At 52.1% G+C, this 12194-nt stretch overlaps 1 protein-coding gene across 1 annotated transcript in view; it reads left to right on the plus strand.

Moving 5' to 3' along the window:
- Positions 1–83: 83 nt before the first annotated feature.
- The window catches only part of STYXL1 (serine/threonine/tyrosine interacting like 1), a 30835-nt gene continuing 18724 nt past the window's right edge, over positions 84–12194 (plus strand). Inside the window, exons 1-3 of the mRNA XM_012927554.2 lie at positions 84–175; positions 8825–9011; positions 12130–12191. Of these exons, the coding sequence (XP_012783008.1) occupies positions 8909–9011; positions 12130–12191 (165 nt within the window). The 5' untranslated portion in view covers positions 84–175; positions 8825–8908. The remainder of the gene's footprint in view (positions 176–8824; positions 9012–12129; positions 12192–12194) is intronic.

The raw sequence follows: 12194 nt of genomic DNA on the forward strand, positions 1-12194 counted from the left end.
GGGCAGAGTAGGCTGCTGGTGGAGCTTTGAGTAAGAGGAGGAGGAGGAGGACAGGGAGAGGCGTCTCCCGCGAGACGAGGACGCGCGGTCGCCTGGAGAGGAGCCATATTTCCAAGTGGGGCTCCACACGGAGACCCTGCTGTGGCTGGTGCGCCCCGCCGAGGCCGCGCCGCAGGTCAGGCGAAGTGAATTCTCCCCAAAACCTCGGCCCCACCCCGCCCCTTGTGTCCCTGCAAATGGGGGAGTCGTAGGATCTCCGCAGAGGAGCGAGATGGTGGTCCGGACTCCGGGCCGGCTGAGAGAAGCGTTCCCGAAGCCAGGGCTGCCGCCTCAGGTCACACAGATCCGGCTAGGGGACCCCCGTTGCCCCTGGCAGATAGCCCTCGCTCCAGCTTGTTCTGGACACGGGCCCGTGAGGCAGGGAGGGAAACATCCACACAGAACATACGTGCGTGCACTACCTCCTCTGTCCCTTTCGTTTGTTCGTGCCAGCACCCTGGGGTGTGACCAGCAGCCCCCCCCTTGGGGAGGGGAGTTTGAGAGGTTAGTAGGAGGGACAGGAGGGCACAGCCCCGGGAACCTGCCGGCTTAGTAGGTGCTATGGGAGTAGAAGGTGTCAATATGTCCAATAGATTTATTTTTATTAGAAAGATGCACAGAGGAAGATCTTCCATCCTCTGGTTTACTCCCCAGGTGGCTGCAATGTCTGCAGCTGAGCCAATTCAGAGTCAGGAGCTTCTCCTGGATCTCCCATGTGGACGTAGGTTCCCAAGGACTGAGCCATCCACCGCCGCTTTCCCAGGCCATAAGCAGGGACTGGCACCCATATGGGATGCCATTGCCACAAGGTGGAGGACTACCTGCCGTACCACCACACTGGCCCTAATGAGAAGCGTTTCTAGAGATTTTAGAGCAGTTTTTAAGATTCATTTTTATTGGAAAGTCAGATTTACAGAATAAAAGAGACTAAGATCTTTCATCTGATGGTTTACTTCCCAAGTAGCTACAATGGCTGGAGCTGAGCGTATCCGAAGCCAGGAGCCAGAAGTTTGTTCCAGGTCTCCCACTCAGGTGCAGGGTCCCAAGGCTTTGGGCCGTCTTCGACTGCTTCCCCAGGCCACAGGCAGGGAGCTGGAAAGGAAGGGAGCAGCTGGGATATGAATCGGCACTCATATGGGATTCCAGGCATGCAAGGTGAGGACTAGAGCCACTAGGCTACTGCACCAGGCAATAGAGAAAAAATTGAAGAGCACTTTGGGGGGCCAGCAGCATGGCTTAGTTGGACACCAAGGCCTACAGGTGAGCTGATATGGGTGTCAGTTCTAGTCCCAGCTGCTTCACTTCCCCTCTACCCTGCACCTGTGTGGCTGAAGCTCCTGGCTCTTGGCTTCCAGTCAGCTAAGCTTGTGCTGTTATGGCTACTTGGAGTAAACTAACAGGTGAAAGATCTTTGTCCTTCTCTCTGTAAATCTGCCTATCAAAATCTTCAAGAAACAGACCAGCTACTACACCTACCATCTGTTGTCCCACTTGTGGCTGGTTGGTGCGTCTGGGGAAAGAGGTGAATGCTTTTGGAATAGGTTGGAAAGGGCTGAAGTGATGGTTGAACAGGTTAATCCTTCACATACAGGCAATGGCATGACATGTGGGCATCAGTTCTAGTCCTGGTTGTTCCAATTCCCATCGAGCTCCTTGCTTGTGGCCAGGAAAAGTGGCAGAGGATGGCCCAAGTCCTTGGGCCCCTGCACCCATATGGGAGACCTGGAAGAGGCTCCTGATTGCTGGCTTTGGATCAGCTCAGCTGCACCCATTGTGGCTTTTGGGGAGTGAATCAGCAGATAGAAAATGTTCCTGTCGGTCCTATCTGTAAATCCGCCTTGCCAATAAAAATAAATTGTTCAAAAATAGTTGGGAAAAATACAAGCAAAACAGATCTTTGCATATGAGTATTGGCTGCAAAAGTCTTTACTTTTGGGCAGCCGGTGTTTAAGTTTCCACGGCACTTGCTGGCCATGTGTTTGAGGGATACACGAACCCTATGCGTGAAGGACTGAGGGGGAACACCTGGGGGGATGAGGGAGCTAGACCGGGAGGCCAAGGAATGAGGGGAGTAACATCTGGAATGTGATGGTGGGCCTGGGAGTGGAAAGGGTAGGCCCAGTGCCTGTGGGTGGGGAGAGTTGGTGCCCTTCGGGGCTGGAGGGATGAATGAAAGGGGTGCAGAAAACATGGAGAGAGAGCAAGCTCGCCAGGGGAGAAAGTGATGTGGGAGTGATGGTGAGTGAGTGGTCAGTGGGCAGGAGGGGAGTGACTCCAAGAGGAAAGGGGTAGCCAGAGCTGAAGTCATCCCTACAGAGGAGGGACTAGAGTGTAGAACCCCAGGTCCCCTCACATCTGGGGCTCAGTTCTTTTGGTACGTCAGCCTCTCAGAGGTACTATAGGTTTGGCACAATGGTTCAACTGGCTAACCCACCACCACCAAGGCTGTGATCCCATAAGGGAGCCGGTTTGTGTCCCGGCTTCCCACCCAGCTCTCTGCTTATGGCCTGGGAAGCCGGCAGAGGATGGCCCAAAGCCTTGGGTCCATGCACCCACATGGGAGGAGGGTCCTGGCTCCTGGCTTCAGATTGGCTCAGCTCTGGCCATTTCAGCCATTTGATGAGTGAACCAGCGGATGGAAGATCTGTCTCTGTGGATCTACCTTTCCAGTGAAAATACAAAAAAGGACTACCCCTCTAGTCCTCTATGGGGGCCATCCCAAACAATCTGAGCAAAGCCTCAAATTCGGGAGAGAGGAAGATCTGGCATCTGATTCACTCCCCAAGCGGCCACAATGGCTGGAGCTGAGCCGATCCAAAGTCAGGAGCTTCTTCCGGGTCTCCCACACGGGTGCAGGGTCCCAAGGTCTTGGGCCGTCCTCAACTGCTTCCCCAGGCTACAAGCAGGGAGCTGGACGGGAAGTGGGGCTGTTGGGATTAGGACTGGTCGGTGCCCATATGGGATCTTGTGATGTGCAAGGTGAGGTCTTTAGCCACTAGGCTACTGTGCCAGACCCTACATTATTTTTAAAAAAGATTTGATAGGCAGGTTTTTTTTGTAAATATTTATTTTTACTGGAAAGGCAGATTTATAGAGAAGGGGAGACAGATGTTCCATCTGCGGATTTATTCCCTAAATGGCTACAGTGACCAGAGTTGAGCTGGTGCTAAGCCAGAAGCTTGTTCTAGGTATAGGATCTCAAGGGTTTAAACCATTCTGATGCTTTCCCAAGCCACAAGCAGAGAGCTGGATGGAAGTGAAGCAGCTGAGATGTGAACCAGTGCCCATATGGGATGCTGGTGCTTGGAGGTGGAGGATTATCCTGTTAAGTTAACACAGCAGTCCCCCTAATAAGTCTTCTTTAAGAATCTTTTGGAACCACGTAATTTTACTAAGATTCACTTATTTTTTTTTAATTGGAAAGTTGGATTTACAGAGAGGAGTGACAAAGATCTTCCATTAGCTGGTTCACTCCACAAGTGGCTGCAACGCCTGGAGCTGAGCTGAACAAAAGCCAGGAGCCTGGAGCTTCTCCCAGGTCTCCCACACTGGTGCAGGGTCCCAAGGCTTTGGTCCATCCCTCAGCTGCTTTCCCAGGCCACAAGCAGGGAGCTGGATGGGAAATGGGCAGCCAGGATATGAACCAACACCCATATGGGATCTTGGTGTGTGCAAGGCAAAGACTTTAGCTACTAGTTTACCATATTGGGCCCTCTAATAACAAGACTTAACAGCTGCTGCTGTTGTGCACTGACCTGGTGGCAGCCACTATGCCCGTATAGTGGTGACACTGACCAAGCAGGGCTACGCACAAGCAGCGATGTGGTTACGAAGCAGGCATCACAGTTGCTTAAACATCCTCACGTTAAAATTGAATTTGATTCAGGGGCCCATGTTGTGGCACAGTAGTTTAAATTCTGCTTCCAACTCCAGCATCCCGTATTGGAGTCCCAGTTCAAGTCCCCACTGCTCTGCTTCCAACTAGGCTCCCTGATACAGGATCTTGTTACTCGTGGGAGAGGCCAGGATGGAGTTCTGTTCTTGGCCCTGAGCTAACCCAGACCTGGCTATTGCAGCTATTTAAAGAGTGAGCCACTGAGTGGAAGGTCTTTTTCTCCCACTCTCGTCCATTGCTCTGCCTTCCAAATTTCGTGTATGTAACCTGTTTGTTCAGAGGGGTTGCTTCTGACTTCCCAAATTCACTCAAGAAAACCAAGGCCTGTGTCTGTGTTGGAAATCCTAGAGAAAGATGCTGGTAGGGAGAAGGTTCGAGGTGCTAGGCAAGAGGCAAGAACAGGATGAGGTCTGGGAGGGCAGTTACCACCCTGTGACCCCTGGAAGTGCAGTGCACCTCCAGTGGGCAGCTGTTGGAGGGTGACTCACACCCAGAGGCCTTATTGGAAGGTGGAGGAGGGCCAAACAGGTCTGGGAAGAGCCGAGATGGGAAGCGGGTTGCCTGACTCAAGGTCAGGGCCAACGGGAAGTCCTGCTGCAGGGCAGAACATGACACGTTCATGTGGCTTCCTATGGGCCCAGGCCTGTGCCTACGACCTGTGCCAAGGTCATAGACACACACACACACCCTTTTGGATTTACATCATGAAGCAACATGGGCATATGTGGATTTGTGGAAGGGATTTATTTTTTAACCACTTATTTGAAAGGCAGAACTACAAAGAGGAGAGAGAAAGCTTCCATCTGCTGGTACACTCTCAAGTTCCCCATGCACGGGTGGCAGGAGCCCAAGGAGTTAGCCCATCCTCTGCTGCTGTTCCCAGGCTCATCAGCAGGGAGCTGGCTTGGAAGTGAAGTACTCAGGACCCAAACCAGCACCCATATGGGATGTTGGTGCTGCAGGACGCAGCTTAACCACAGCTTAACACCAGCCCTGTATTTGCTAACTGTTTTTTTCAGATCTTTAGTTTACATGCAGTCAAGTATAGAGGTCTTAAAGGTTCTAATCGGTTTGGGCAGTGTAGGTCCTTGGTACCACCACCTGAACTGTGAAACGTTATCTTCCTTCCCAAAGATTGCAGTATGTTGTCTTCACTGTCTCTTGGACCACTCACTTGTGTGGTCCAGCCTTCCTCATGTACAACCACATGAGTCCAGCAACGCCTACTCACACTAGCTCCACATGCTGATGTGTGCCAGTCACTTTGACATACATCATGGGCTCCCAGAATTATTAGTGTGATGTACAGATACTGTATGCCAACCCACACTCAACCCTGAAACCATGTCTTAGGCGGGGCCTCCTTAGCTGAAAGTGCTGATTGCTCCATCTAACATGCAACTCCATCTTTTGATGCATACTTTCATTTTTTAAAAGGTTAGTCTATTCGAAAGCTGAGTTCTTTATCCACTGGTTCATTCCCCAAATGGCCACAATGGTCAGAGCTGAGCTGATCTGAAGCCAGGAGCTAGGAGCGTCTTCCAAGTCTCCCACACAGATGCAGTGTCCCAAGGCTTTGGGCTGTCCTCTACTACTTTTCTAGGCCGCAGCAGGGAGCTGGGTGGGAAGTGGAGCTGCCAGGATTAGAACCAGTGTTCATATGGGATCCAAGTGCTTGTAAGTTGAGGATTTTAGCTGCGAGGCTACCATGCTGATTCCCAGGAATGCAAATTTTAAAACAACTGTATTTAAATAAACAACCATAGCTTTCCCTGGTGACCCATATCTGCTAGAAGCCAAGGAATTGACCTTGCCAAAGTCTTAACTTCAGTAGGACCACTGGGAGGTCAGGGGCAGGCGATGGCCAAGAGGCTGCCATTGAGGAGTTCCTAAGAAACAGCATCATTGGTGCTGTGGCTCAACAGGCTAATCCTCTACCTGCCAGTATTGGCATTCCACTTGGACTCTGGTTTGTGGCCTGGGAAAGCAGTTGAGGATGGCCCAAAGTCTTGGGACCCTGCACCCACATGGGGGATGCACACATGCACAAAAACAGAACATCAACAGTGGTGGCTGCTGTGGGCCTGGACAGATCCGAGCTGGAGGTCGGGCAGGGCATGCAGGGCCTGGGCAGGGCGTAGGATGTGTGTCTGAGAAGTGGAAAGCAGGGCTTCAGCAGGGAGAAGCAGTACGACAGGCTGAAGGGAGGCGAGACCAGGCGTGGCAGTGGCGATCATGGTCAGCAGGTGGTACCATTCACTATCCCCCCCACCTCTGACACCCAGTAGGCCTGTTGTCCTTGTAGGACCACTGGGGTGCCCCAGGGTGGTATAGGCCTAGGTTTGGGGAAGTACAGGTGGAGTCCAAGAGGCCAGGATGTGGGCAACTTGGTCTAGATCCTTGATCCACAGCTGTGGTCCCCAGGCTAGCCTGACGATGGGTAAGGCAGAGGGAAGAGGTTGCCATGGTCCTTGGCCTTCCGTGGACCTGGGTCTGAACTGAGTGACACATGTCAAGGCCCGTGTCTGGGGTGCTATGGTCTGAGGCCGTCACGTGGCCACCCAGCAGAGGTCAAGCTGGGGTGTGGGAAAGACTGTTCAAAATCCCCTTAGAGCCTGCCCCAGGACAGCAACGTGGCCTTACCAACGCCTGCTCTGGTCTTTGACCCACTACTCTCTGGGTGGTGCATTCTGCACACTGGACTTGTAAACTATCCAAGGGTCCTAGATGCAGTTAGACAGGTTAGGCACAAAGGAAATTTACTTTCCTGAACACTGTAAGGTCCAGTGCAAGGCAAGCAGCATCCATCATTGACTGAAAAACAGATCTTCATGTGTTGATTCACTCCCCAAATGCCTGCAACAGTTTGGGCTGTGCCAGGCTTGAAGCCAGGAGCCTGGAACTCCATCCACATCTCTCACGTACTTGGGCCATTGTCTGCTGCTCTGCTATGTGCATTAGCAGGGACCTGGATTGGAAGTGGAGCAACTGGGACTTGAACCAGCACTCCAGTATGAGATGTTAGCACCACAGGTATCAGTTGAACCTGTGGTGTTCCTACACTTGTCCCCAAATCCGTGATCTCGCTTTAGTGTTGCTTAGCCTTGCCAGGGTGTGTGAGTTCATGGGGGAGGGGCGTGGATGCCTGTCGGCTTGGTCAAAGCCTTGGGCCGCCGGGCAAGCCTGACTTTCCCAGCCAAGTAAGACGGGAGTAAAATTGGCAGTGAGCTCCCCCCACTTCTGCTGTTCTGGGCTCAACCCAAACCAGCAGCTGAAATCCCCAAGTGAAGCTTGCGCTGTGGCTTTTCCCAGTGGTATCCACTGTGGGCACTTAAGGGGTTTCTTGGCCTGTGGTCAGCCAGTGGTCAGGTCCAGCCTCCCGTAGCTCCTGCTATCAGAATGGTCGACCCCAGGCATTGGTCCCAGGGAGAGGAGCTGGATCTGGTTGACTCACTCGCTGGTCTCAGGTCCTGGCAACCCCAATAAAACACTCTGGCCATGAACATGGGCACCTGCCCTTGCTGGAGCAGAGCTCTGGGTGGGCTGCGTAGGGGACAGTCAGACTTTTAAAAATTTATTTTGATTGGAAAGTCAGATTGATAGGAGACACAGAAATCTCTTCTATCCACTGGTTCACTTCCCAAGTGGCTGCAATGGCCGGACCTGAGCCTGTTCAAAGCTAGGAGCTGCTTCTGGGTCCACGTAGGAGAAAAAGGCTCAAGGCCTTGGGCCATCCTCTGCTGCTTTTCCAGGCCAAAGCAGGGAACTGGGTTGGAAGTTGAGCAGCCAGGTCTAGAACTAGAGCCCATTTGGACTGCTGGCACCACAAGCACAGGCTTAGCCTACTACACCCTAGCAGCAGGCCTGAGCCTCCCCTACTGGTGGGTGTCCAGTATGCAGGATTGAAATGTATGCTGGCACCTGCTTTCCTGACAGACTGAGGATGTTCCCACTGGGGTCAAGTTCATAGAAAGATACTACATCTTAGGTCCATTCAGCTGGATCCCTGAGCAGGTATTCCCGCTGCCCCCGCCGCCCTTCTTCCTGCACTTGAGGTCCCGGGAGTCTGGTAGGTGCAGCAAGGCAAGAGGAAAAGGAGTGGCCTTCAGTTTGCCATTCCTGCTCTACCATCTTGAACCATGATGCCAGGAAAGCGCAGCTTGGTAGAAATAACTGACACGTATGAAACTCAGCAATGGCCAAGAATCTATAGAGTCATCTGCTCAAGGCAGTATCCAGGGACCAGCTCCACATACAGGCCTGTCCTTCAGCTGTCACCTCTTCTCCCAGCAGCCTCCAGGGCTCCCCCAATCTCACCCATGGTGGCCTCGTCAGGTGCCCCCTCTTGTGACTCTCAGCTGCAGCCATATGAGGCTCCAGTTCCACTCCCTCGGGGGCCTGAGCTTGCTCCTGCCCCTGGGAAAGTGTTGGTCTTAACCTTCTCCATCCCCCCACCCTCACTCCGCCTCGCCCAGCACTCCCCTCCCCCAGCTAGGTGAGCACTTGGTTCAGGTTACCTACGGGGGCTTACCTTTTAGAGTGCTCTTCCTGTGTAAGTATTTCCTCTTCCTTTTTACTTCTCTGACAGATTCTTTGATAGACTATAACCTCCCTGAGGACAGGTCTTATTTCAGTTACTTCAAACGTGTGTAGATGTTCCAACATCAAGTAGATGTTCATCATCCGCTAAATGTGCGAACAAATCGGACTCCTCTACACGCTACCTCTAAGCACAGTATTCACTGGCTCAGCATCTTGTTTCAAGCATTCTGTTCAGCTCTACATTTCACTACCTGTGTTTTTATTGTTTGGTATTCTTAGATTTCATTTGCCTGGAAAGGCAGAGTTAGAAGAGGTGGAGAGATCTTCTACCGCTGCTTCACTCCCCAGATGTGTCTGTGGGATATTTAGGAAGAGTTGATTGAATTCAGCACTGGCAGGCTCAGCCTGTCCAGCGTGGATCCTCCCCACAGGATGGCTGACCTGGTTTTGTGTGAACCGACGGAGCTTTACAACATCTTGAACCAGGTCACGCAGTTCTCCAGACTAACGGAGCCCAACTATCTCTGTTTGTTGGGTAAGTACTGCAAAACTCGGCTGTGCTGAGGGACGGCGCCCTGTAGCCCGAGTTAACACTGGAAGGGAGGTGGAAAATACTATGAGGAGACTGGTAGGCTCCTCAGCATGAAGTGCTGCTGTAATATGATAGAGGAATCGGGCCTGGCGCGATGGCCTAGCAGCTAAAGTCCTCGCCTTGAGCACACCAAGATCCCATATGGGCACCGGTTCTAATCCTGGCAGCCCCGGTTCCCATCCAGCTCCCTGTTTGTGGCCTGGGAAAGCAGTCGAGGATGGCCCAAAGCCTTGGCACCCTGCTCCTAAGTGGGAGACCTGGAAGACGTTCCTGGTTCCTGGCATCGGATGGGCACGCATCGGCCCGTTGCAGCTCACTTGGGGAGTGAATCATCGGATGGAAGGTCTTCCCCCACGGTGGACCCCCCCCACCCCGTTGCAGCATTACAGTTCAAATTCAATCAAGATTCTTCCCTTGCAAACAAATGCCATGCACATAGTCCAGCTGCTCATTGTCCAGATGGATTGAACAGCTTATTGGGGAGACTATTTAGCTGCAATCAACCCCTAGTGGTTTTAATATTTCTCTAGTTATGAATCACTGCCAGTCTCGCCACTCCCAGCTCGATGAGGTTGTTGCAGAGTTCACTGGTTGACACTGTCCATCATAGTCTTCATTCGCCCAGTTTTCGCTGCCAACATATATCTGAGAAGGTTGATTGACCCGTTCTGTCCTCTGTCTTTTCTTGGCTAGGGTTCTGAGTCCAGCTGGTCATCGCCACAATCAGCTTGTAGGTGCAGTTCCTGAGCTGATTTGTTTTTGGACTGGAGTTGCTCTGGAACCCGTGGGTGTTGCAGACTAAGTTGGTTCTGCCTAGCACGTACTCAGTACTTGCGTTAATGTTAGCCATGGCTTTCCATATAGAATGTTCCTCGGGTTGAAGTAAGTTTCATCTACATTGTCTTGCTGTGTCTCTAGTGTGCAGCGCTGTGGGGACCAGCAGAGTATGCAGCTTTGTGAGATGGGCTTCTCACATTGCCTCTCCTCTCTGGTGTCTCACATTGATGCTTGCTGTCTTTTTTTTTTCCTAATTTATTTTTATTGGAAAATCAGATTTAGACACAGAAGATCTTCCATCTACTGGTTCACTTCCCAAGTGGCCGCAGTGACCAGAGCTGAGCCAATCCGGAGCCAGGAGCCTCTTCCGGGTCTTTAGGCCATCCTCGACTGCTTTCCCAGGCCACAAGCAGAGAGCTGGATGGGAAGCAGGGCCGCTGGAACATGAATTGGCACCCATGTGGGATCCTGACACATGCAAGGCGAAGACTTGGGCCACTAGGCCACCGCTCCGGGCCTGGTATTCGCAGTCTGAACCATCCTTGCACCCAAGGGGTAGTCTTACCAGGTCACTCACAGTGCATCCTGTGTGCTCTTGGATTTCGATGGTCGGTCTCTGAGGAACATTGCCTCCATGTGCAGGAGGATGTTGGACTGAGGTTTTGCTTTCTGGCCGTGACATCACAGGGAGGCCCACCCTGTGAGTGGGGGCATGTTCCTCCTCCTGCGTTGGGTTATTTTGAAAGAGCTACAAAGAGATATCTTCCATCCACTGGTTCATTCCCTAGATGGCTACAATGGCCAGCCAGCGCTGTGCCAGGTCAAAGCAAAGATACTTTTCCCTGTCTCCCATATGGGTTCAGGGGCCCTCTCTGCTGTGTTTACCAGGCTATTAACAGGGAGCTGGAGCAGAAGTAGAGCAGCTGAGATTCGAACCAGTGCCTGTATGTGATGCCGGCATCTGTCCTAGGCAGTGGCTTTACCCACTGCACCACAGATGAAATGAATAGCTGGGGTTGAGCCAGGCTGAAGCCAGGAACCTCTTCTGGGTCTCCCAAATGGGCAGCAGGGGACCAAGGCTTGGGCCATCCTCTGCTGCTTTTCCAGGCACATTATTGGGTAACTGGATCAGAATTGGAGCAGCCAGGACTCAAACTAGTACCTTTATGGGATTCCCACAGGAGGTAGTTGAGTGCTATGTATGCCACAGCACCAGTCCCTGATAGAGAAACTTGCAGGTTGTAAGAAGTGACTTGCTCTAAGTAAGGATTCCTCCATAAGGTTATTGGGATTTCTCATCAGAACTTGGGAGGCCTGGGCAATAGACCGATACAAAGTGCTAAAAGAAAACATCGACCAGGAATCCTATGCCTGGTAAGCTTGCCCTTCCAAAGCAGGAGAGAAGGGGCTGTGTGGTGAAATCACTGCCTGCAGTGCTGGCATCCAATATGGGTACCTGTTTGAGTCCTAGCTGCTTCACTTCTGATCCAGCTCCCTGCTAATACACTTGGGAAAGTGGCAGAGGGTGGTCCAACTGCATGGACCCCAGCTCCCACATGGGAGACCCAAAAGAAGCTCTTGGCTTCAGACCAGCCCAGCTGGGCAATGAACCAGGCAATGGAAGATTCTCTCTCCTGCTCTTACAAATAAGTAAATGTCTTTAATAATAAAAAGCAAGGGAGAAAATAAGCTGTTTGCAGCTAACAAAAACCGAGGGAGTTGATTAGGTGTGTAGGAAGTGCCAGAGGGAGTCGTGCGATGTAGGAGTGAAAGGGCCCTCTGCCAGTAGAGGCATGTCCAGGAAGTAATCAGATCGCAGTGAAGATCAGCACGAAGCCTTTGTAAAAGCCAGTGTTTGGTTTTCTCCTTAAGGGATTAATGCATGTGACATTAAATAAAGAGGTCCTTTGTCCATTTGCTCCTCAAATGGCTGCAGTGGCCAGGGCTAGGCCAGGCAGCTGCCAGGAGTCCAGGCTTCTTGCAGGCCTCCCACGCAGGTACAGGGACCCAAGCACTTGGGCCCTCCTCTACTGCTTGTCCAGGCACATTAAATAAAGAGGTGGCTCGCAGATGGAGCAACTTGAACTTGAACCAGTGCCCATTATGGGGTGCTGGTGCTGCAGGAAGTAGCATAACCTGCTTTGTCACAGCACTGGCCCCCTAAACTTGTCATCCCATCTTCCACGGACTCTTTAACATGCCCTTGGTGGTGACAGTGGGGGGATTTAGGCTACCACTTCCTCTGCAAGGCTGATTCTCAGTGAAACCACATCTCCCTCCACAGATGTTCGCTCCAAACGGGAGTACGATGAAAGCCACGTGATCACAGCCATCCGTGTAAAGAAGGTA

Source organism: Ochotona princeps, chromosome 24 (assembly GCF_030435755.1).
Source record: "Ochotona princeps isolate mOchPri1 chromosome 24, mOchPri1.hap1, whole genome shotgun sequence".
NCBI lineage: Eukaryota > Metazoa > Chordata > Mammalia > Lagomorpha > Ochotonidae > Ochotona > Ochotona princeps.